Source organism: Xiphias gladius, chromosome 6, assembly GCF_016859285.1.
Source record: "Xiphias gladius isolate SHS-SW01 ecotype Sanya breed wild chromosome 6, ASM1685928v1, whole genome shotgun sequence".
NCBI lineage: Eukaryota > Metazoa > Chordata > Actinopteri > Istiophoriformes > Xiphiidae > Xiphias > Xiphias gladius.
In genome coordinates this window covers 20,968,818-20,995,116 of record NC_053405.1, presented here as the reverse complement: position 1 = coordinate 20,995,116, position 26,299 = coordinate 20,968,818, and the positions used below count along the sequence as shown (strand labels likewise).

At 40.9% G+C, this 26,299-nt stretch overlaps 1 protein-coding gene across 3 annotated transcripts; it reads left to right on the top strand.

Annotated features, from left to right (window-relative positions):
- Window positions 1–727: 727 nt before the first annotated feature.
- Window positions 728–22,733, top strand: gatad2ab (GATA zinc finger domain containing 2Ab). 3 transcript variants are annotated; one of them, XM_040128731.1, is made up of 11 exons: window positions 728–939; window positions 14,622–14,930; window positions 18,257–18,380; window positions 18,749–18,880; window positions 19,147–19,218; window positions 19,452–19,568; window positions 19,691–19,891; window positions 20,055–20,304; window positions 20,433–20,842; window positions 20,941–21,178; window positions 21,603–22,733. In XM_040128731.1, exons 2-11 carry the CDS (start codon window positions 14,635–14,637, stop codon window positions 21,734–21,736), a joined length of 1,974 nt encoding a protein of 657 aa, XP_039984665.1. In that variant the 5' UTR covers window positions 728–939; window positions 14,622–14,634; the 3' UTR covers window positions 21,737–22,733. The 3 variants fall into 3 exon arrangements, with proteins under 3 accessions (XP_039984665.1, XP_039984666.1, XP_039984664.1); XM_040128732.1 differs by lacking the exon at window positions 728–939 and adding an exon at window positions 1,112–1,236 and having other exon boundaries at window positions 21,022–21,178; XM_040128730.1 differs by lacking the exon at window positions 728–939 and adding an exon at window positions 1,113–1,236.
- Window positions 22,734–26,299: the final 3,566 nt, after the last annotated feature.

Here is a 26,299-nt window from a genome sequence, read left to right as displayed (position 1 = left end):
CCCAGTATCAAAAGGCAAAGTACACACATGAGCATGCACACACAAACCACAAGCACATAAGGAAGCCTCAAGACATACAAAATACTGTATCTGAAAACACATTCCAAGATGGGACACTCACATGACACATAACATCGTGCCATGGTAAATGTAATATTGCAACATGTGAGTTTTGTCATGAAAACAAGTGGTCTAAACTACAGTTGATGAGGACCATTTTCACTACAAAACGTTAAATGTAGGAACTCATACAGCTATAACTAACTACATTTTCATTTCTAGAAAGTAAAACATCTAAGATGAAAGGGTCAAATGGATGCATGACTTATTATGTTTTCCTCTATTTTTTAAAATGTTTTTTATGTTTCTATTAGTGTATGAGGGGAAAGCTTATCAAACTTACTTATTCTTTAGCAAAAGTGGTTCATTATTTTAATCCATTATTTTATGTTTTTTTTTATTAGGCCTAACGCATGAAGAGAGAAAATTGGATGTTTCTTTGACAAACGACCACATCATTGTCAAACAGGCCCACACTGAGTACAATACGGGATGAGACTATATTTACAGTAGGCTGTCTTACAATAAAATTTACTCATTAAATTCGATTCGTGCAGAACTTCGTGCAGGAGTTCAGGTTCCCATCCAATAGCTTTCCTGACCCTGTTTTTACTGTCCCTATTTCTGCAGTACTTCCGTCTAGTAGTTCCAAACGCAGCATTTTCCCTCTATCTCAGCAGCTGGAAACTTAACATTTCCGAGGTGTGTATGAACGCAGCATGACGCCGCCTGTGGTGGCTCATTACATTATCTGGCAACCGGAGTGGCAGCGGACAGAGGAGAGGGGATCCCCGGGATTTTTACACCGAAGCCAGCGAAATACCAATATCAAACATCTGAAAATCGCTGGGGAACTCGGTTACGCTCCTCCTAGACTTCGTAAGTTCATGTATTTCATCATCATATCAACTAATCCTATATTTTAATTTTCAATTAAATTATGACGACGAAGGAAGTTTCTCTGTCTGTGTTAGCTCAGCTAACGTAAGTTAAGCTAGCTAGCATAGCTTGATCTAAGCTAACGTGCAAGGTAACAGTTTGTGTGTCGCTCAGCTGCACACATACACCTACCGAGCACGGACTGCCAGGAACAGACCGCCTCAAAAAGTCGAGCAAATATTAAGACTAAGTTCCGCGACTTACTTGTATAAGGATGCAGAAATAGTGAGATATAATGTAAGTTTTTCTTTTTATTTACCTATGCTGAAGCGACGAAACTCCGAGAGAAAACAGTCATTTTCTGTGTATAATTAACGCCAGATTATTTGTGAATAAATTCAGCGACTGTCTGTCTGGGCAGACGAGTGTCCAGGGAGTCAGCGTTAGCAGGCTAATTTAGCTCGCTAGCTAGCGTTTTAACATTAGCGACTCAGTGAGACGGGGTCGGTTTCATTGTCTGTCGTGTATCGCTATTTGGATGCGTGCAGACATCCAAACTAAATATGATAATCCATATCATCATCATCATCATATTTAAAGGAGCATATACTCCAGTGTCTACAGACTTTCCTTTAATCCGTGTAATTGCTGATAACCTAAATTGGCTGTTAGCTCGCGTTAGTTAGCCACTGGTTTCGTAGCCGGACAGATGGACAGGTTGTTGTTGGCAAGCCAAGTTAACGTTAGCATGAGATAGCCTGTTGTTGTTGATGGGTTATTTGGAAATAGGTAGCTACTCTTTTGGGCAAAGTTGGGTCACTAAAGTTTATCGACACCGTAACCAGTATTGCACCGGTTGTTGCTAAACTGGCTGCTCTTCTTAGCCGCGGATGGGTATGATTATGGTATTATAAGCCACTGATCTCAGAACTTTGTCAGATTAGCTCAACCGTGAAAAGCCTTTTTATGGAGGCGTAATGGTGGACGGTTGTACCTCCGTCGGAATGTGTGTGTGTGTCTGTCCACCACTGGTTAGTAGCTATCACCCACGTCAGACCATATACAACCAAATGCCTACTTTGTGTTTGAACCAAAAAATCGGTGTTTCTTAACTGAAATCAAATGCATCACTTAATGTATGTAATGAGATGTCTTACTTTCAAGTCTAAGGGTATGCTCTGTAACTACTATGCCGATCATTAACCGTGGAACTCAATCGTTTGAGGACATTCCTGTGATATTTATAATTTTAAATTAATAGTGAGATATATTATTTATAAGATAAATCTGAATTTTTAAGCCTTGTAATGGCTCTGTTGGGGCTCTGCATTAGAGGATTCGTTTAGGCAGTCACCTCAATTTACAGCAAGCTATGAACCATGGGTCATGTTGTTTGAGTGGACACTTCAAGTCAGTACTGAATTCACCTGTCTTTGAGGTGTGTTAAAGCTGAACAGCAGTGTTTTTATCCCTACCTCAGCTGAGCAAATGTCCTCCTTTTAGAGCAAGCAGACAGTTGGCACCCTTGGCTAGTGATGGGGGACACATGTCGCTTTGCATTTTATGATGGGCCTTGGATTTGCCTGAGGAGGGGTGCCTCTTTTGAAAACCCCTCCTGAGAGTGATGTGACCAGACAGGCATGACTCAAGATCCACTCTTATTCTGCTGCATCAGGACTTAAACTTTTTAAAGATACATCTGTATTTTCCACCACCCACAAGATTGTGTTTTTTTTTTTTTTTTTTTTTTGTCATAAGTAAAGCTCAAAGGTACCTTGCTCATTGTTGCCATTGTTAAGTTTAACATGCTTATATTAGTCTTTAGAATTTAATCAAGTGTTTTTTCAGTTGTGCTGAGTTATAACTTGTGCCATTTAATGTTAATGCTGAGCTGTTATCATGAAAGTGAAGGAGCGGATTTTGAAAGTGTTGTACTGAGCACTTTAAGGTTTTTACATCCAATTCACATTTTAATGTCTCTAAATTTAAAAAAAAAAAACGGATGTACTCGGTCCACTGTGTTTTGTTGTTCCATTTTTACATATAACTTAATGGCATGAGAGAGATTAAAATGAAGATCACATCCATTTCACACAACCTTGACCAAACGCAGTGAATCGAGATGTATCTTATTCCCAAGGAAATTTAACATTCCCTGCATTGGTGTTTGTTTCTTATCTGTTATAATGATTAACAACAACATGTAGGCCTAATACTGGTGATAACGCACTGCAGGGAAGTGTGGCATAGCTCTTATTATTTCCATCCAACCGCATCTCGCTGAGGTGTTTATAATAACAGTATCTCTGTGGGGCACAGTTTAACACAGCAACCTGGTTGAGTGTGAGCAATAGTCACTGTGAAAAGGTTAACAGGAAATGCTGCTGAAACCATGAAGTCTCGGCAAAGGGTGGATGAGAGATGAATGATCCTCGTTGTACTTTAGTTTTTAGTATTAGGATTATGCCACAGTGATGTCATATAAAAAAGATCGACTTAAGGAATTTTAGGCTTATTTACAGTGGCAATCAATTGTTGTTTATCCAATCAGATGCAAAAGTGAAATATCCTGCTGCATGTGAAAACTGACCTCTTGTTCATTAGAGGTAGCTCACTTTGTAACATTCTCCAGTGTCTAGAGACTGCAGACTTTCTTTAATTTTTTGACAGTTTTGTTTACATATTGCTTGCTACACCGCATTAAGTACTTTATACTAGAAGCCATTGTTGAATTACAAACTTTTCCTAAAGGTCTGAAAGTGACTTGATGCTTCGATGAACTTTGGTTTCGACCATGTAGGAGTGTTTTTACTTTGTAAATTTACATTGTAAATTTTATAAGATGAATGTTTTTATGTCCTTTGAGAACTGTCTGTCTTTCAGTTTCCCTGTTTGTTGCATTACATGCCAGAGGACAGGAGTAATCATATCGGCCATGGGGTCCCACCCAAAGGCCTTGGGCAATTCTTGGAGCTGGAGTAGAGGAATCTTCGTATTTTTCACTGAACAATTTCTTGTTTACCCCGTTGGACTTGACTCAAGCATGTGTGTTTACAGTGTGAACGACCTGTCTTACAGTTAAAGGTACATGTATGCAGTGATGAGTTGGTAATTGTGTTTAATCAAGCTAACCTCTGGAAATTTTAGTTTCATTACTAACAAAACACACTTTGAGTGAGGACTTTTTCATAGCCTCGCTCCACCATACTTCCCATACTTTGCAATTTGCCCTCGACAATAAATTTACTCATTGGCTGCTATTTGCTTGGCCATCGCCCAATGAAATAATGCCCCTTTGAATGATAACTGGTATTCCTTCAGTAAATGGTCACCTGTTAACCAGGTGGGTCGTTTGGCTTACAATAAACTGGCCCTTAAATAAATAGTAAGAAGTAGTGTTTGTTGTTGAGAGATCGCCCTGCATAACCATAGAGGCAACTATTTTCATAGGTAGAGAAATTCACAAATTAGTTCCAGCTCAGTGGCTGCGTTTTCTTTTAACATTGATTACCATAGTAAAGATGGCTCTTGCTCTATTTGATATATATATATATTTTTTTAAACAACATTTAGTGTATGACTAAAAAACTAAAAGAAAGAAAGAAAGAGGGTAAGCTAGACAAACCAAACTGAAACTCAAACTGAGCTAATTTCACAGTGGTTATTTTATGAAAATAAGAAATGCACCAGACTAAAACGATAGTCAGCAGGCACAAATAACACCAGGCCAGCTGCCACAGGTATTTTGGCAGGTAGTGTGTTCTTGAAAATGTATTCCCATCCCTGCTTGGTGTATTTGAAAACAACACTCATATGCGTAACATTGAAATGGAGTGTCCAGTTCAGCTTTGTATTCCCTTCAGTGTGTAGCTGTATTGTATAGAAAAATTTCCTCAAAAAATTCACTCATCACATACAGTAATATGCATTAACAGGGGCTTTCCCAAACTTTGAATGCAGGCTTAGCAGCCACCTACTTGCCCCTGTTTGACTGGCCTCTTCTAAAACAAACATCTTTAAATTTAGGGAGGATGGGGAACTGGTTACATTGAGTTCTGCTGCCAAGAAAATACTGTAAATTATCGTAGGGTAATGTAAATAATCAAGTTGACAATTAATTAAATGCCATTCATGGTTCTATTTGGTTCCCCTAGTATTCCACTAACATTTTTGCTCACAAATGACAACCCGCCTGACCAGACTTTCCTGAAATAGCATCTCATACAAACAAGAGTAAGTGCACTTACACAGTATGGAATACACTTTTTCTAAAGTTTTTTTTTTCTTTTTTTCTTTTTTTTTTTCTCCCCCTCTTTCTTTCTTTTTTGGTCTGCCTTTAACAACTGCTTCCACTGTGTGGCCAGTGCTGACATGGCAACTCTTGAACTCTGTGCAGCAAACAGGCAGACCAGCATCTTGGACAAATGCAGCATCAAGGCATGAGTCCAGGAGGGGACAAACTGTCCTGCCTGACTCCCTGCCACATGGTTTTTTTGTGTGGGTTGTATGTTCATGTATTTCATCAGTGCACTGTCATGCCTGGCCTAAAAACTCATAAAAATGAAGGTTAACTACACTGAATTTGGCAGTTTTAACCCACTAATCAATTACTCCATTTATGATTAGCAAAGTCATCTCTTTCTCTCATGGAAAGTATACAGTAGTATGCAAAACATGTTTTTAAAATCACAGTTGTGGATAGGGTGTTGGGGAAAAAGACAGGATGAAGACTCAGGTTAAATTTATAGTGTCACACTAAATGAACAAAGGTAAAAAATAGTTCTGAAATGGTAATCCTTGTGCCAGATTGCTGTGAGGTGTTCCATACACTGCATTGATTGTCTTCCACCACGTCACACTAGATAGGAAAAAAATGACCTGGTTATCATTCCTGAAGCTCGCTGTCATTCCCACTGCCCTGTATCTGTTGGATCAGTCCATTATCAGGGAGAAATGACTTTGGTTGCAAATGGTGTTTTTAACATCATCATAATGACTCCAGAATTGAACTTTAGTCTTCATATTTTAGGCATGCAAGAGTCTCCCCAGAAATCCTGAGTATGAGAGTACAGTACCATTGCTTTATGTTGATAAGAAATTCACTGGGCACATAATCATGAGGTTTTACTATATTCAAAACAGATAAAATGACTGAAAGTATGGGGTTTTAATTGATACTTTACCCAATATCTATGTATTGAATATCACTCACCCCCCTCTGTACACTTAAAAAAGTGTGTAGTTTCCTCAGTGGCTGAGAACAGGAGCTTTTGCTTGATTTCTGTCAGTTATAATGGATTCCACTGTTAACCATGGCAGAAAAAAGTGGAACATTTGCAACTAAATTTCTCAGACCACTCCTGCAACATAATCTGCTTCTCCTTTGGTCATCTGCTCCAATGTGACAATATTCTCACACAGTAGAAGTATGTTCAACCTTAGTTTTGTGCAGCCATAAATGTTTTGACCTTACTGCGTATATGGAAGCACAATAGAGTTATAGGTTTCTCTGCTTACACGTTTTACTGTCATGAAAGCTGGTCACCATTGTAACTGACAGAAGTCAGGTTGACGACTGTTGCTCTTCACGAAAGAGGAAACAACAGACCTTTGACATTCGTGATTCAAGTCTACAGAAGCTTGGTGTTTTGATACTTAAAAGATAAGACTTTGGGTTGAGTGTCCCTTAAAATGACACATTTTGTTTGTAATCGTGTACATGCGGTGTAAAATGAAAACAGTGTGAATGTGATGATGTAGAGTTTGAGCTTAAAGCAGCACCTAATAACTTGGGTAGGTTTTTATGGCTTAGAATATAAATTTATCTTAAAAACTAAAACGAGATGTAAACTTCTCAACTTCAAACATTGCGGAGGCAGTCAAGAGAATTGGTAAACAAGACTAAAAATCTGAACAAACATTTGGTGTCACTTTAAGCATTCCACTACTTTATCATTGCAGGAGCTTTTAACACCATGTGGTTGGCCCTCCAGTGTATCAAGATTCAATTCCCAGCCGTAACATCACTGTTGGGTGTTGTAATAAGTGCAACAGACACAACTCACGGCCACACCCAATAGTGATGTTGGGTGTGTTCATTGAAAAAAGACTTAACTTGTGCTAGACATTTAGTTGTAATCCTTGTTTTTACGGCGTCATCATTTCTCTAAAGAATGTGGGCATCTTCCAATAGGTATAGGCCAACACTCGCACTTCAGACAGGTTCAGTGTTGTTGTCGGTCAGTTGTGTTCTTCAGTATCGCATACTGAAGATGTGCTTAGCTCATAGTTCTCTTGTCTGGTATAGTGTTTTTTTTTTTGGCACCCTTTTAAGATCTTTTTTTTCCCTCTACTCTGGTCACTTCCTGCTACCATCCATTTCTGAGAAATGTAATCCGATAGCAGTCTGCGTGTGTCCTGGCCCTCCCGTCTGTATGTGGGTATGGGCTTCTGGTTTTACAGGATTATGGAGTAACCATTTGGAAGCAATTTGGCTGAAATTGGAGATTATCCCTGTGTAGGATTGTTGAAAACATTTAGCTATTCCTTTTTATAATAGCTAGTAAACATTTGTGGGTGAAAATGTATCCAGTGATTTTGTGATTAGAGGCTCATGAAAGCTACTAGAGAAGGTTGACATGATATTTTAAGGTGTTTTAGTGCTTCATAACTTAGATCCTCCCTATGTCAATCAGTAAATTATGTTCTGTTACGAGTGTGAATCAATTAGAGATGTATGTTTTTGTATGCTCACCAAATCCAGATGAGATGTGGGCTGTGAGAATGACTTTTTTTATTTGTTAGCTCTCTGTGTAACAACGAGACATTGAAAAGTACATCAGTGTGTCTCAGTTTGTCTGTATTTTTAAAACAACCATAGTGGTATGTGTTTTACTGTGGCTATTTGTTTATGCATTCTTGCATGATCATGCTCAAAAGTATGGTTTGCACTTCCTGGACTTACTGCTGTTGTCGTTGTCACGTTGCTGAGGGAGAATCCAGGTGGAGACATGCGCACACATACATACACTCTGTGTGGCTCTGGCGTCTGCTCACTCTCTCTCTCACACACACACACACACACACACACACACACACACACACACACACAGGCAATCTGGCAGATTCAGGGTTAAAGGCTTCCATTTTGTTAGGTAACACCCTAATGGTCTGATCTGTCAGTGGCGTTAAAATGGCAGGGGCTTAACCCTTGGCGTTCGGGACACAACTAGTAGGGGCACACACACACTTGTGGGCTGGCCGAGCCTACAACAGAACAACGGAGGAGGGGGGGGTGGTATGAGACAGGGAGGGGTGGAGGGAAGGACGGTAAGTGAGCAAGTGAGAGAAAGAGAGAAGACAAGGAAGAGTATTTTTCACTTGGGTACAGTTAGATTATGGCTCAGCTAACCACATGTGCTCTGCACCCTTCACCCTCCCCCAACCATGGCACCACCTCAGCTTGTCCCTGCCCCCACTCCTAGCCTGGTGAGCACAGATTAGTTTAGGTAGTCTGATCTTTTTTTTAATTTTTTATAGTTAGACGATATGCCGAAGGAAAAGAACTATTTTCTCCCATTGCTGGAAATTATTTAGTTATTGGGGGGGAAAAACTGAGCATGACATGACATAGAGGAAGTGGCAGGAGTAACCTTTATTGTAGTGGGTAGGAAGTAGTCACCTTGAATTTTAGATAAGCATCACCTGGTCATATCTGCCAGTAAGATCATTGGCAGTTTAAGCGATCAATTCAATATTACAAGGGCCAGGGCCTCTTAGCCACACAAGAAAAAGAGTTGTTGCTCTGGTGTCTTTTATTGGGCAGTAATAATACACACTTGTATTTCTTTTATTGGACAGTGTAATTGTTTCTCTTGGTATCGAACTCCCAGGACACAGTTGAAAAGCCCTTTTTTTTTTTTTTTTTTTAATGGCTGTTAATGTGTTAGCTGGCTGTGTCCACTAGCAGTGGGGAGGTCATTACAGTGCTGGACATGAGAGACTAGCCCACTACCTGAGGGGATGAGCGTTTGCCATTGATCAGCTCTCTGTGAACTAATGGACACAATAGGAGACTGAGAATAAATCCTATAGTGTCAGTCTAGCTCACAGGGTTTCCATTTTCTTTCAGGCAAGTGCATCTTATCCTGCCACATATACACAGGGATGGATGATTTACTTCATACACCTTAATTTATAGATAAGAGGACTGATGTTAGCTCATATAGCCTTCACAAACAAATGCTTCAAAGCTGTTACTATGTAGGAAATAAAACAGCTTGGCATATATCTTTTCACACACGTGTTTTTAGATGATTTTGAATGGGAAGTAGAGATGTCTTGTTTCACTTGCAGCCCCTAACTCCCTCATCCTTTGTTTTTTTTTCTCTATCTTAAGATCTGCTCTGCCTGTAGGCTTTATTACTGTGAGGGAAACGAGGGGGACGTGCATCTAGTCCTCCTCCATAGTCTCCTGAGAGTAAAAGGCACATATCTAATCACTGGCTGCTGTCTTCTACTCTCTTTAGCATCTTTTTGTCATTTTCATAGCTGTTGCACATAATGCATTTTAATGTCAAAGTGATGTATCTTCGCAAGGTTTGATCGTTACTGGCATACAATACGCTTTATAATGCGGAGAATTATTCAGATATATTAACAATGTCTAGTAATAGTTGTAGCAGAGGCTGCAAAATTCATGGTTTGGTATGAACCACATTTATGGACATGTGGAATTGGTACCTTTTCAGTATAGTGAGAAGGACAAAGAAATGCAGAGGGTAAAATTTATCTATGTATTTTTAAAAATGTCAACAGTAAACAGTGGCTGTTGGGCCATAGGTCCAGCGGTAAAAATTAAGGAAACATTTGCAACAGGCAATAAGTTAGTCTTAAAAAAACTAAGTTAATATTGTTCCAAATTTCTAAAATAAAGTATGAGCACACATCAATATCAGTATTGGCAGCAAAAATCCAGTATTAGCGGGGCTCTACTGTCAAGGTCAGGTGCAAAAAATATGCATTTATTTATTGAATTGTATTATATTTATATGGTTATTAGCTTGTATATGGCACTAATTTGCACAACAGCTGCAGGTATGATTATTTCTTTTGGCAGCTATCCAAGTGGACACCTAGAAGATGGTGGCTTTCGTAGACACAAAGTAGCTACCGTTCCAGGAGTTGCAAAAGTAATTTCACTGTACTGGAAATGTGCAGTGTCTACTTTATTCTAATTTTTTTTAAAAAACAACAAAAAAACGAGGGGCACAGTGTGTGTAATGTCTCTGATCCTGATTGCAAAGAACTGTTTTTCACAGTGAGAGGCATCTTGATATGTGTGGGCAACATACGCTTACCATTCAGTCCACCGACACAGCAGCGACAAACCTGTAAAGCTTACCTTAAACTACGTAAAACTTACCATTCTTCTATTTTTGTTGTTTATCGGTCATTTTGGCTGGCCCATTCCTGCGTTTTCTGAAGGGACAACAGAGAAAGGGACGCAGTGATGTAGAGGTGATGTATCTTCCAGGGTTCAGTTTTTTTTTTTTTTTTTTTTTTTTAAACTCTTGCCTAAATTGCTTGTCCAAAAACACAAAACATGCCATGTTGGTAAAAAGTGACACACCTGCAAAACCTAAAAAATCAAGTACAAAATGATCCTGATTTTAAAACGTATTGGGTGTAATGTAGTGTCCTCTCTTGTTGAGTGAGTGTGTTCTTGTTTTGGGAGCAATTCATTTATCAACCTGATTTCAAAGTCATCGTTTTATAGGTTCCTGTAATCTGAGCCTGTCCTCCGGAATTTATGGGCTGCATGTATAGTGTAAGTCAAAGAGCTGTAATGTAACGTGGAATGGCAAGTTTGATAGTCTGAAATGGATACTGGAGTGGAGTGCTCATCAAGGATTGTGGACAGTAATAGGCAGAACTGATCCTTGAACAGAACTGCCAATCTGAGCTGCTGAGTCCTAGGCAGAGAGATTTGGGGTACCAGTTCCCCCCAGGCATCTCTCAATGGACCTGATGATGGACAAGTCAGACTTGTTTGTTAGATTGTAATGTCAGTTTCACTTGGTTTTAAACACTAGATGGATGGAGCTGTGGGAGCATTGAAACTGCCGGGAAGGCGACTAGCACTGATTGATTCAGGATCCTTTTGAAGTTGGCTGGCCATAGAATACAAATTCGTGATGTCCTTGTTCAAACCCAATTTGTTTATGTAAGTTTTAGCAAAGGATGGTGTATACAAATCTGCTCCTCTGACATATTCTATTAAACACATGCTGTTTTTCAAAACCAGAGATCCAGCAATCTGCCATGACTTTTAAATTTGATTAGCTCAACTAGGACAGAAGAAAAGTAGCTTTGTCCTCATCATAATGAGTTGTTATAGAAGCTCGTTGTCCCTGTGTCATCTCCTTCCATCAAAAAATACTCCGAAAAGTGTGCAACACTATCTCAGCTTCTTGTGGCTTGAAGTATTGATGCCATGTTTTTTCTGCCTTCCAGCACTCTCAGGTGTTTGAAGGCTATACTCAGATTGGCTTCCATATAGTTAAGGTGCCGTCTCTAGATGAATCTCCTACGGTTTTTTTCTCTTCTTCAATAGCTCTTAGTGGAGGTTGTGAATGACCTGCTAGCACACAACAGGCCTCCAGGGCTGATGTAGAAACCGACTAAGGTAGCCGCGTCTCTAGACCTGAAACTAGCAACCACAGTTTTCTTAGTGATGTGCAGATCTGACACTGCATCGTCCCAAAGGGTTACAGTCATTTTTGTACCTGACACAGTTCGCCACCACACGTTGCAGCCAGAAAAGTGTGCAGCCAACATTTGTACAGTCTTAAATGGTATGGATACAAATACAAATACACAAATACAAACCCACACAGAAGCTGTTATCTGTGGCAGATAGATAGCCATTGTGTCAAGGGATGGTACAGCAGGGCACATCTGTATTTGTGTACCAGAGCAGGTTGAATTTTAGGTTCCACAAATACAGAACTGAAGTTTTAGCTGTGTGTTATAATTGTTTTGGATGTGGTTGGTTTAGTTATTGCACGCATCTCCACTTAACAGCTTGCAAGGTGACAGGAATGCCTGTGTCTGATCTCCAGTAAAAACAAAACTTGGCTGAATTAACAGATGTGAATTGCTAGAACAAACTGCAGCCTTACAGCAGACTTTGATTTGTTGAAATTGCCAAAAAGCAGCTTCATTTTCCTACCTTACATTGCAGTTCTTTCAAGGCTTTTGCTTCACAGACAACAGACTCTTAGTGTGAGTTTTTATATATATTAAATACATCGGATGACTTATGACCATCACTTGGCTTTTTAACCTTTTAAATTCTTAATGGATAGCAGAAAAAAACATTCCTAAATTTCTGTTATGTCCAACAATACTGAAATAGCATTTATCTAATTTTAATCATTAAAGGCGGGATTTAGGTGACAGACTGTTTGTTTGTCAGCGGCTGTTGACTCTTGAGTGCCACAGAAGTCGTGTCAATGATGTGTCTGCCCCCCTGTTGGCTGTTGGAATGTCCTGTGGCCTCCTCGTCTCTCTCCTTTTCTTCTGCCACTCTGTCTCTCCGGGGGTTAAACCTGCGCCTTCTCTGAATCAGGTACCAGTTTGAACCAGTTTTCAGGGAAATGCTTTTTGTCTCTTGTGGAAATTTGAGATTGGGTCATGTGGAGTCATCATTATGTCACGTTATGGACTACAAAGACCTTGAGTCAGCTTTCTGAATTTCAGATAAACAAAATCTTGGTGTGTATGTATACATGCACTGGGTTTGAGCCTTAATCACCAATTAGGCTGTCATGTCAGAATCTTTAAACATGCACAGATGTTCATTTGCTCATTGTGCAAAATGTATATAAGCATCATATTTTCATAACGATTATTAGAAAATGTTTGTTCAGGAGAGTCTGCAAGTTCCATAATGAGTGCATGGCCTACACTGGTGTGACTATTGCACAGTGTTGATGCTATTTGTCTGCTGTGTAAAAGGGTTTTCCCAGAAAATTAAGTGGGTCTCTCCATCCTGTGCTGTTACTGTACTGAATGAGATTTGTTTCAGCATCTGGGGCATTGGCAGTAGGACAGGAGACGCCTATACATTACAGGGTTGGACCTGTTTATACAGCTGGACATATCAGCTGAATCGAACTGGACATGCAATGATTAGTTGATTAATTACCTCTGCGAAGGAGGTTATTTTTTTCACCCGTGTCTGTTTATTGGTTTGTTTATTAGTCAGCAGGATTATGCAAAAAGTACTGAACCAATTTGCGCCAAACTTGGTGAAGGGATGGGGCATGGGCCTGGGAAGAATCAGTTAATTTTTGGTGTGGATTCGGTTAAAAAGGGTTTTTTGATTACTTGAAGCATCAATAAAATAATAAATGTATTAATCAGTTTAATAAATAATCAGTTAGTTAAATATAATCAATAAACAAAGTAATAGTTAGTTGCATTTCTAAATTGAACATTGTACATTTTCATGTACAAAACTCAACAATAAAGTGTATAACCAGTGCGTTTGGAAGATTATTTCCTTCAAAAACCTGCATTTACATACAGTGGATGGACTCAAGTCAGATTTGTTTTGTAAGGTCCAAGTCAGGGTTCAGGGTGCAATTACCAAATTTTGGGGTTCTTTATTTTTATTTTGTACTGGTGGCCCTGCTGCTAAATCATATTTCATACAATTGAAAAAGTGCTGGAATTGGTTATACAGTCTTTCTTTGTTCCTGGATTAATATAGTGGCAATGCATGGAATAAAATGTGAGTAAAGGTACCTGAAATGAAATGACACTAACATTCGCAGACAATAGGTTAGGTTGATTGAGAGCCTTTTTTCTTTTAGGTATCTCTCCTGTCAAACTTATTAAATTGCGTCTTCACCTGTGTGATATTGTAGATTCATATAAGAAGACTTGGTTTAGCATCCGTAGTCACTCTGTTGCCTCTGAGACAAGGGCAGCCTCTCAGGTCAGTTATCACTGTAGAACTTAAACATGCCACTGCTGTCGTCCAGTTTTATCCACTCAATTTGAAATTGAATTGAGGCAGTCGCAGCTTTTTTTTGTTATTCAATGTGATGGATGATCCATAATTTTTGCAGACACAATAGGTCCTAATCATACCTCAGGTAACTTGACAACGGTTTACTTCACAAGTTGTACACAACTTCTTCTTTCTCACTGGACATCTTAGCATTCGATTTACTGGTAATAGAAAATGATTGCATATGTTTCTTAAAATTAAAGTCGATAAACCACTTTATGTTAAAAATGTTTCATGTAATGCCCCACACTATTTGGAAATAATACAACTTTCATGCATTACTATGTGGTTGTTATGGTAACCTCAATGGCAAAAGGAGAGAAGCAGTTCTACTAGGGGATACGCAACTCAAAGGAACCTGCACAGTAGTGTAAAGCAGGGATTTCTGCACTGAAGTGTGCAGTACAATATGTTTAAATAAAATTCAGTTTGGTGGAAACCAGTGTTTGTTCACACATGTAAAAGTTCTACAAATAATAATTCTGTGTTTTCGTACAGTGACAGTGCACCTTGGTCTATGCAGTATTGCCCAAACCTCAACCCTATGTCTTGTAAATGTATTTAGACTGTTTGTAACGTTTTCTTCCTCCTCTCTCTCCAGGGTGAGAGCAGCCATGTCAGAGGAGGCAGTGCGTCAAACGCGCAGCCAGAAGCGGGCTCTGGAGAGGGACCATGCATCTCTTGCTGGGTCCCTGGGGGACATGGACGGCAAACGGGTTAAGCTGGAGCGGGGAGATGGAGCTGGAGCTCCCCTGGCTCTGGTGGGATCTGGAGCTGAGGGTGTCAAGCTGAAGAGTGAGCAGGCTGCAAAGGTAGCAGCAAGCATCCTAAAGGCTGGGGAAGTGAAGGCCACCATCAAGGTGGAGGTTCAGACTGGAGACGAGCCCGTTGATATGAGCACATCCAAAAGGTTAGACACAGAAAAGATCACAGGGTTTGATTTGTTGGCCCTCTGTTTTTGTGCATTGAACTTCTAAAGTAATATGAACGGTGCTTCATGGTGTTCATGCACAGGGGCTGACTGGGGCTTGTTGGTAATAAGGACCATGTTATTGTTCAGTTTACATGATACTGTCCAAGCCATTAGTCTGTGAACAACATTGAAAGGAATACTATAAACACTTTGCCTTAAACAGTCTATTCCTGAACACTGGGCCTCAATATTGCCTAGTCAGCCAACTATTCCACAGTAAACCCCTCGTAAGTATTTCCAGCTGGACAAAATGCACCATAATCTGCTGACAAACTAGTTTGTGTCTGTGAGGTTAAAAGATGAAAAGAATAGTTTGCTGCTGTATTTCTGTTACGGTTATGCTTAATTGATGTTGAATCATTATAAGGGTTAAAGGGAGGTGATGTGACCTAGTGTATGAGTTTGTTTCAAAACTTGTGAAGGATTATTTATGTACTGCAGCCCTTGGATTCAATGCAGGCATGTACAGTGCGTGGTTGTGCATAGAGATGTGTCTATTGGAGTCTGAGGGTTCTCTCTAACTTTGCACTAGCGAGTGGTCTGACAGAAGTCATACAGGAAGTCGCTGTGTGGTTGTCGGCAGCCTGCCCCCATTTTGAAAAGTTTGAGGCTCCTGAGGCCTGGGCTCCATTTTCTCCCACAGCAGCACCTGAACTCTGCCTCACACTTCACACAAAATGAAGGCTATGTGTCACAAACTGGTTCCAACTGGCCGTTGCCATGGTTTCCACATTGGAAGGAGCAGTTGGAGGAAGGAGGGGCCAGGAGGGTTGGTGGGTGTGTCACATGACCACACAGAGAAATGCCTGATGTCATGTGACGTGTTTGGTAGAGCGATAAATACACACAGTGATGTGATGGCAGTTAAAGTGGAACAGAGTGGGGATTGAACTGAAAGTGTGTTGGCTCTGTCTCTGGTATATCAAAAGTTCACTGAAGTATCACCTTTGACCCCTTTTAACCCTCAGCATCTGTTGGTGTGCTTATTCACTGCAAGGTGATTACCTTATTGATGTGTACAAAAGACTTAGTCTGTGTTGGCCAACTTTGAAAAAATATTAGTGACATGTAATGCAAGCCAACTTTCCAATGCCAGTTAGCAATACATTCAGTGAAACTGAACATGTCTTGAATGGGTAAATGTATAAAAGAGTGTCACTGACGAGAAGCAGTACTCCCCGCTATTCTTCAGTAGTTAGCATGCTTTGTGATGCTATGTAAACATTTTTAAAAATATGTCATTATTTAAACACATCTTTGCCATGCCGGTTGCCTATTCATAGCCCAGCCATTTCATTCATGTTAAGAGCCTTACATAGCTTCAAATGGCACTTTGCATTGTTGCATTGCATTTTGAACAGCACCCACTGCACCTAATAACCACTGATTCAGCAGTCCTATAGTGGGGTCAGTGTGAAGCCATGATCGGGGAAGCCGAGGCATGCAGAAACACTGGACCTTACATAACCAAGCTGGTGTGTGTTGTGATGCTTGTGTAAGCTGTTCTCAATAGAGTAGTAGCAACTACCACAAGCTAGTCCATGTCATGCTGTCAGAGAAGCCAAGTCAGTCAAAGCACTGGGTCACCATTAAGCTTTTGATGAGATGATGAAGCTCTTGATTCCCCTCTAATGCTACTTGTCTGGCATAGTTTATCATATCATATGTGTAGAATATAAACAGCTGCGGAGGAAAACTGCCGCCCCTTCACTCTTCAGCCTTGCTTTAGGAGCATAATCTTTCTCAGAACAGCAGTGTTCTCAAAGTACCAGGATGTCAGACATCTTTCTAGATTTCAATGGAAACAAGTACGTTCCAGGAAGTAGCAGTATAATGTATTTACATGGTTTGATTGTGTTCTTAACAGCATGACAAACTTATGTTATGACACTAATGCTTGTTGTGGTTCATGTTGTGATAATTTGATCCACTGAAAATCTCTCCTCGTAATGGAAGTATAAACGACATGGTTATTGTAATATAGCTGAACTTGTTGAACTGAGCATGCAACGTCTCTTGAGGGGAACTGTTAGACAGTTGTTCTGTGGAAGGAGAAGATAGCAGAGAAACGTGTCTGAAGACAGGAGCGTGCAAAAGGAAGAAAGTGTGTGACATACTGAGTCAGTGAGTTGGAGTATAAAAGATGAACAAGTAAGGAAGGATGGGGGAGGGGTGTGTGAAGTAGTGACTGAGTGAGTGACTGAGTGAGAGAGAGTGTACACAATAGGTTGGCTCCCAGCCATGTATTCCCCTCCCCCTCACTGTCACCCTCTCCAGTGTCTCCAGCGGACCTCCGCTCTTCTCAGCTTGTGACTCTGGTGTCGGCAGCTGGGAGGGAGGGGAGAGCTGAGGCCCAGGCTGTGCCGATCCGGCTAGGCCACAGGCCTCGCCACAGAGGTAGGGGAGGGGTGAGGCCCTGTCTGGGTGGTAAACTGGGCCTAAGCTTGAAGCCCTGAAGCCTCTCATTTGACAGTGCCTGAACAATTATATAACTGCGTGCATGCATAACTCCACATTATGACCCAAACCTCTACCTCTCACATACTGTCATATCAAAATCCCTGCCTTACCTCATCTTCCACCAGGACTTGTTATTACTCAGACTTCTATTTTCAAACACACTAACCATCAACACCTTACAGGATCCCCGCTGTGATAGAGGTAGATTCATTCTTCGGCCATAGTCCATGTGCCGTTAAATTACAACCAACCCGTACTTCTTATCTCCACCTCTCACCAGATTGATGTATATGTATCTTGCCTAGTCGCCTTTGTTCTCCTTAGTCCTCAAAAGAAGCCACGCAACATTTTATCAAAGGCCTTAAGCCTTTTCCTCCTATAAAAACAACAGTGTAGTCTATTTGCCTTTTGTTTGCATGTTGTTTTTGACTGACTCTGCTGTGTCTGTAGGAAGGGAGAGAGCAGGAGGTCCGTCGATGTTACCTTCCGCTGGAAATAATGGGTTGTTGCAATTTTCCCCCGTCGCCATTAATCCATTATTGATCTCTTGGTCCTTGTCTTTTTGTGTGTCCTAGTGCACATTTGCACTGCATCAGGGAAGATAAAAATCCTAATTATATATCGCCATCTCCTGGACATTATACAAAACTACAAGTTAGTTGCAGTTTTTGGTAATTGCAGTGTTCTAGACTGAAATATATATAATAGTGTTCAATCTTAGTTGTATGATAAAACATAGTTCATCTATCTATCATAATTAATCCATATTATTGTTTTCTGTATTTTAATATTTCTCCCCTCAGTGACATTAAGAAAGAGAGGCAGCCGCCATCACCAGATGATGTGATTGTGTTATCAGACAACGAGCCATCCAGTCCTCTCATGAACGGCCACTGCTTCACGAAGACTGACACAGATAAACTTATGGTAGGAAAACAGAATTTAAACTTTGCACACAAAACAGTTTTGTTTTTGCTCTGTTGCTTCCAAGGCTTCATTCTCACTAAGTGTTAGCTGCTGAACTGGAAGAGCAAAAATAAAACAGGGAACTCCTTTTGCCACACAGACAGACCTTTGATAGTTTCAATAGTAAATTTGAAGGCATTTTTGGATTAGTTACTACTGACATTGCTTTAGATGTCTGTCCTGAGTTTAGATGGCCAGATTTGTCAGACCTTAGAAATCCTTGTTATCCCTGTCTGATAAACGGGTACTGAAGACCTGAAAATAATTGAAATAACTTCCCCTAACTGCCCCCTAAGACTGAATTTTTTTTTCTGTTATGATGTATATAGAAGAGTTCTCCTGAGGAGAGGGAGCGCATCATCAAACAGCTGAAGGAAGAACTGAGACTCCAAGAGGCCAAACTGGTGCTGCTTAAGAAACTACGACAGAGCCAAATCCAGAAGGAGAGCACAGTACAGAAGGTAAAACCCCAGAAGAGGAGAGTGTTGAGTTTTGTCTTTTTTTTTTTTTTTTTTTAAATTGCGTTTTGTTAGTCGATAAATATAACAGTGATTGGAATTGTTTTGTTGGAGGTTTTATGAACACACACTCTGCTGTTTATCAGATGGCTTCTAGTTTTCCTTAAATTTTCTTGTCGTTTCCAGTTAACATTATTAATGAAGACTTTTAAAAGGTTTTCAAGCACATACAGTTTTATGGACTAATACTATACCTTGTTAATTTCTAGGCGACTGGCTCTGTAGCCACTCCTCCTCCTCTGGTGAGAGGGAGCATCACATCAAGTAAAGGACCCCTCCAGGTAGTTACTACACTTGGTTATGAGCAACCTGCCCACACTTGTGTTTTAGAGTTAGGATAGATTAATGTTGGGAACCTACAGACTTTATTGTGGAACATTATACAGTGGAGAGCACCTGAGTTTTTCTTTCAGAGACTATCACAAATACAAATTCAAGTGCGCTGTTTTTAAAGCGGAATAGTAAAAAGCATAACTCTGTCATTTAGTGTATAATTGTATTCTTGTATCATCAGGTGACAGGTCGTAGCTCAGGCACGGTGATCCCTCCTCCGTTAGTGAGGGGTGGGCAACATGTCCCGTCCAAACACAACTCTCAGATTGTCATGCCACCTCTGGTCAGAGGAGCCCAGGTTAGTGGGCAACATTCCCACCTTTTAAAATGAACTCCTTTTTGAAGAGCTTTCAAAATCTCAGTCTCTCATTGTTCCATCTCTTGTCTGTGATGGCTGCTTCTGGTGCGTGCTGTTATCAGCCTATTGCAGTTACTCCTCAACAGATAGCCAGTCTACGTCAGCAACAGCAGCAGCACAGCGGTTCAGGCCCCCCTCCACTCTTGCTTGCTCCCAGGGCTTCTGTGCCCAATGTCCAGGTCCAGGGCCAGAGGATCATTCAGCAGGGACTCATTCGGGTGGCTAATGTGGCCAACAGTAATGTCATGGTCAACATCCCTCAGGTGAGGACATTATATAATTATTATTATTATAAGTATTGTTACTATCATAGATGATAGAAATGCAGTTACATTTTTCCATGGATAGACTACATTGCATTCTTGTCCTGCTGTTGTCAACCATAAGAAGAGCATCCCTGAATCTGACTTTATTGTTTGTGTCCAGGCCTCTCCAACTAGCCTAAAGGGCTCTTCAGTGTCACCCAACTCTAGCGTCAATGATTCCCCAGCCAGCCGGCAGGCAGCTGCCAAGCTTGCACTGCGTAAGCAGTTGGAGAAAACGCTACTGGAGATCCCTCCACCCAAACCTCCTGCCCCTGAGTTCAACTTCCTGCCTTCAGCAGCCAATAATGAGTTTATTTACTTGTTGGGGTTAGAAGAGGTGGTGCAAAAACTTCTGGAGATGCACGGCAGGGGTGGGTAGATCTTCACACTCTGGTAGTTAGTTAGGAGATGTTGGAGTCCAATGTTGGATCTAACTGTAGAATGTAAAGGTATACATATAGTCAAACGAAGTTTTCGGTTTCTTTCATTCATCACACAGGTAATCTGGGCCCAGCCACTGCATTGGCCAGCTCCATTCCCAAAGAGCCACACACCTGTGCCCAGTGTAAGACGGACTTTACCTCCCGCTGGAGAAAGGAGAAGGCTGGGACCATCCTCTGTGACCAATGCATGTCGTCCAATCAGAAGAAGGCCCTGAAGGCTGAGCACACCAGTCGGCTGAAGGCAGCCTTCGTTAAGGCACTCCAACAGGAGCAGGAGATTGAACAGCGTATCCTCCAACAGGCGGCGGCCTCTTCTTCCTCCTCTGCCTCTTCTGTCTCTAAAACCACCTCGTCCTCCTCTCCCTCACTGTCTAAGAGTGAGGTGCTGGTGTCCCAGCAGTACAAGCAGGTCAGGGCTGCCATGCAGCACAGACCTGTGGCTGCCCACCACTCCACCATTAAGCAGGTTAGCATTGCCTCTAATTTTGATGGACCAACAATGAGGTTTAAGTTTAAAACCATGTTAAATCACCAACACCCCCGTCACTTTGTCTCCCTGTACAGAGTCAGCTGTCACACAGCATCCAGTCCGCAGTGAGGTCTCGGGGTGTGGTCCACTCATTCACCTCTTCCTCTCATCTGCAGAGCGCTGTGACAGCAGCAGCGCTGGGCAGCAGGCCAGGTAAGCATGCTGCAGCACGCTCGTTGCAGCAGGGGGCAAAGGTCAGCGCCGGCAGCAGCAGCAGCAGCAGTAACCAGGGCAACGTGGCTGCCTGGAGGAAGCAGAGCGGTGGAAACACAGGTAGATAAACGTGAGACGAGGTTAGACTGAGAACGAGCTCCACCCGCTCTCGCTTTCTGCTCCTCTTTGGGGTAATCACTCTGTTCTAAGGAAGATTCCTCTCTGGCACCGTCACTCCTTGTTCTTTATTCCCATTTCCTCAGCCTCAGCCTAAGCCTTTTCATTTTTGTATTCCTTATATTACTTGTATTTTTTGTATACTTAGAAATAAAATCCTCAAAGGTGCAGATTTACTGGTAGCGGGCAAAATATTTTTCATCTTCACTCATCTAACATTATGCCAACTTTTTCCTTTCCTTTCCTTAGCCTTCTTCCTACCTGAGTCAAAATACTGTAATAGTTTAATATTTCGTGAGAATCAATGTAAAACAGCTTGATGTTAATATCCAGTACACTGACAGCTCATGTATTTCTTTCCTGACAGGTGTGACTATGGCCTATGTGAACCCCAGCTTGTCTGCCCATAAGACCACCTCTGCTGTGGAGCGTCAGCGAGAGTACCTGCTGGACATGATTCCCTCCCGTTCTATCTCCCAAGCAGCCAACACATGGAAATAATGCAGTCTTACTCTCCTCTGACACCATAACTGTTACCCCTCTTAATATCAATAACAGCCATTCTCATTATCATTCTAATCCTTTCTATGGACTTCTATGCCTCTGACACCAAAAATGGTGCAAAGGAGAATCATCTTTTTTTTTTTTTTTTTTCTTTTTTGGGATGGAGGTGTTCCTCCATCTCCTCTTCAGATCTTTCTGCTACCATCTGCCCTACCTGAATCCTCCATCCCACGTAGGAGTTGTGCTGCGACAGCCTGGGCTTCTGGGATACAAGGAGTTTGTCAAATAGAATTTGGGTACATTTCTGAGGGTTGGGGTAAACATGGGTGTGTACAATTTTACAAACTTCTCCATTGATGTTGCCCCTCCCTCCCTTTATATTGGTTGATCCTCCCAGTTGTACCAAGAGGAAGTTGCCACACAATCCCTGAGCTCCCCTGCCTCTGGATTAGGCAGGGACACAATAATAATCACTATTATACACAATAAAATATTCGCCTTACGTCCTGCCCCTCTCCAGTCTGAGCCAGTCAGACTCAGGGCCATGTGGTGGCCCAACCGAACTTAACTGAAGACCTCATCACAGGGATTGTGGTAGAGCTTCAAGGACCATCCACGAGATAATAAGAACTGCTTCAGCTTTGCAAAAATGAATAAAATAAAAAAAGGACTGTAAAAAATGATCTCTCTCTGCACACAGACTGCCTCTTCTCTCTAACCTACGCCGTGTATAGTAGAGAAGTTGACGTGTGTTGGATTATTTTGTATGGCTGAATGTTAGGATTTTGTCTTTTCTTCTGTAAGTCATATACTGTGTTTCGAATATTGTGCTCCCTGATACTTTGGAAGTGGCCTCTTTTCGAGGTCTGAATTTACAGGCTATTGTTACTGTTGAGGTGGTTTTACATCTGCTGGGTTCCATGTTGTGGCCTACTTTTAAATACTTTGTTTTTTCTAAAATGAAGAGGAAGAATAAAGATTAAGGTTTCACTGACTCATGTCAGTTACTCATGTAAAAACACGGAGCATATGTTTGGAGGACTATTCTTATTGAATATTGTTTAAAAAAAATAAATAAAAAAAGAACTTCCAAAGAACTAGTGGAGCCCAAATGGAATCCCTTCTGCTAGAAGGCTTCTAGTTTATTTGAACCCTCTCTGGATATAAACATGAATTCATGCTAAACTGAGGGGGTGTAAGGAATGTCATATTTTTGACATTTTTTTGCTTTTAGTCATAGGTTGTGGTGCATTATTTTTCTTCTATAGACGAACTGTCTCTGGGTTTATTTATAGGGTCATGTTAGTAAAGATATATGCTTATGCCCTAAGTTTGAATGGATCTCCACATTAAACGATTTTTCTCCTGTGTGTCCAGTGGCTCCCACTCACCCTACAATTGGTCTGAGAGAAGCTGGACAGCTTTCAGAATGTAGTTATGCAAAAACCCCTATAGCAACAAATGACATGAACTTCCTAGTCTTTAACATTAAGGTGTGTAGGATTTATGTCAGGTCCTTGAATTGAGCTAACTATGCCTTTCACATGAGCTCTAGTGCATTTTTTTATCAGGTTGCAGCAGCACAGGATAAGCTAGTGGTGTACAATATGTCCTACATTAGACGGGGAATTCCCATTGCTCATGGAGTTAAGTTACCATGTGCCGTCTTTTAATTTCGGTCAGTGGGGTGGTCCAGTTTCTTTTACCCTACCACTCATGCCTAGCAGTTGCGTTATATTTATGTACCTTATTTGAAAGTTTCACTAAATTAGAAATATAAAATATCAGTGTGTTGAAATTAAGCAATGAAAGGAGTAAAATGATCAAAATCTGGATGTTTAGTAAGCTATATATTTAAAAATGCAAACCCAACTGACAAAAGAGGCTGACCAACCCCCCCAGCTGTTATTTTCCTAATATCCTGTATCTGTCCATTTTATCCATTTCACATTGAAACAATAGTGTTGATTATCTCATCACTGTGTCATTACAAAAATGGAGTCTTGCTGCCCTGTTGTCTAAGTCTGGATTTCATAATACATCCATGATGTGATAATCCGATGTAACATAAGGATTTTATATCCTGTATCCAGAGTGCACTCATTAGCTCACTGATCATTGCCAGGCTCCATTCTGAAAGATGGTGCACTGCATTAGGTAAATGGGCATCAGTTGAAGTTTACCCCTCTGTCCTGGGGTATCATCACTGTACACGTGGGTTTCGTTTAGGATGGTGCTACATACAGTATGTGCATTGCTGATAGAAATATAAGCATACAAAGTTAAAATTTAAATTGCTTGAGATTTTGTGTTTCTGTCTCAAAAGTAGCATTGGAAATCTTCCAGGTTGTCTGCACATTCCTGACAGGCAGAAGGTAGCAGTCCGTGTCTTGTGGATGCAAAATAAGCAATCTGGAATAAGCCCATCATTTTGTGCCCTGCTAAGTGTAACCCTGTGCTGTCCTGACTACTGCCTGCTGCTGCTGCTGCTGTTTGACGACAATATCACCATTCCGTTTGTTTGGGGTTGAAGTGCTGCTAAAACGCAGTGCAGCCTAAATGGAAAAGAAAACATTGTATGAAAAATTTGTTTGTTTTTTGATTTTTTTTTTTTTTTTTTTTTTTTTTTTCTGCTCTATCAAATAATAAAACTAATTTTAACCCCTCTTTCATGACTGGTTTGCCTTATAATTCAGACTGTTTAAGTATAGTAACATTTCATTGGCATTTAAGACACTGAGGTGCAAACACACGCACACACAAGGCCCAGTGTCCTATATCTACTTAGGCTGAAGTCCTACTCTCAGTGGACACAAAAGCATTAATAGAATGCAGTACAATACAATAACAAAAGAGTTAATGTTTGTTAACCTTGTATCGTTTGATGCTGAGACAGTCAGTGTAATAGTAATTAATGCAGGGACGTAATGCTGAATTTTATTATATGCAGGAGTTGCTTTTATTGTTTTTGTTTCTATCCCCTGCTCATAAGCACCTGCACATCGTAAGTCAGTGTACATAGGAAGCGGATTGCTTTCTACCAGTTACATCACTACCAGTGTGTGAAGCCAAAAAAAGCAATTTTGAAAGAAAACTACAGAGAAAGCACAGTTTGTAGCACTGTTATTCTCACTGTGAAATACCAAGCTATCAAGACGAAATATCTGAAATGTTTCCCAAATATTTCAAGTTTCATTTTTTCCCACTGGGGCTTGGATCAAGCAAGGAACTCAAACCTTGATCCAAACCCTCAGAGGTTCTGGATTCAAACCACTTAATGGCTTTTTTTTTTTTCAGTACAAAACTGCTGAGGCTAAAGGATAGGTTCACATTTTTCATCTCCCATCTCTTCCATGTAAATAGCCACTCTAAGGGATAAGACAGACTTGAAAAAAATTTGAACCTATCCTTTAAATTTCTAATTGTTATAAAATTTTTTAATTGTTGACTATAATATAAGTCAACAATTGCCATTGCTCTCAACTGTTAATGGCAAAGGTACATACTGTTCATGTAGTGGATGCAACATCTTTGTCATGCCTGCATTTTTAGTAACTTATGTACCAGCTAAAACAAATTTCTATCAGTGTCTCCTCTTGACTCTGGCTTTAAACTGAAATAGTAATATATAACCCCTAGGTGGCAGAGTATACCAAAATGTTTGTCTTCGATTGTCCTTACAGGAATTAAATCAAGCTAACAGTTACATTTGTGTAATCTGGTAGAAGAACAAAGATTTACACCCTGATCTGTAATATAAAACTATGTCTGTTAGTTGAGCTGTAAAGGAGTGGTCATGAATTCAGAGCAAACTGGTGGGAGAGAGAGAGAGAGAGAGAAAGAGAGAGAGAGAGAGACCTTTAAAGAAGAAAACAAGCTATTGTTTATTGCAACGACCCACTTATGGACTTCATTCCTTGGCAGCTGCAGGTTTTCCCCCAGTGATACAACTATACATATCCTTCCGCATATGTGCACATGTCTGTGCTTATACTGTATGTTTGTGTGTCACATTATTAACATTTTAATGGCAGGAAGTTTTTTCCTCAGCTGCCCTAAATCCATACGATCATTGTGCATGCATCAAAGTCCGTTTGGGGTCATTCAGAGTCCCTTTCATGTCACCAATCATCTGTCCTGGAGCTGCAAATTGTTGCTATGTACCCACTCAGATACTATTGTGTTATTATGTCAGTTTAGGTAACGGGCTTCAGCTACCTCCCACCGCCATATGAACAGTGTCAGTGTCTGAGCAGTGAAGTGTTTCCTCACTCTGATGCTTGCTCTAGATTCTACATTCTACATCAAGGGATCCTTTTGCCACCACGGAGTATGCGTGAACGTGTGTATCTGTGTGTGAATTTGAGGGAGGGGAGATGGGAGGTGGGGTGGGGATTGCTCCCTGGTTAACTGAACAGCTATGACCGCGGCAGCCTGAGCCAATCAGCCAGCGAGGACCATGCCTCCTGATTCTCAATTGGCTGGCTTTCCCGGTGAGCCCAGCTGATACAGAGAGCCAGCTGGTTTTATCAGAGAATGAGCTGGGGCCACAGTGGGAAA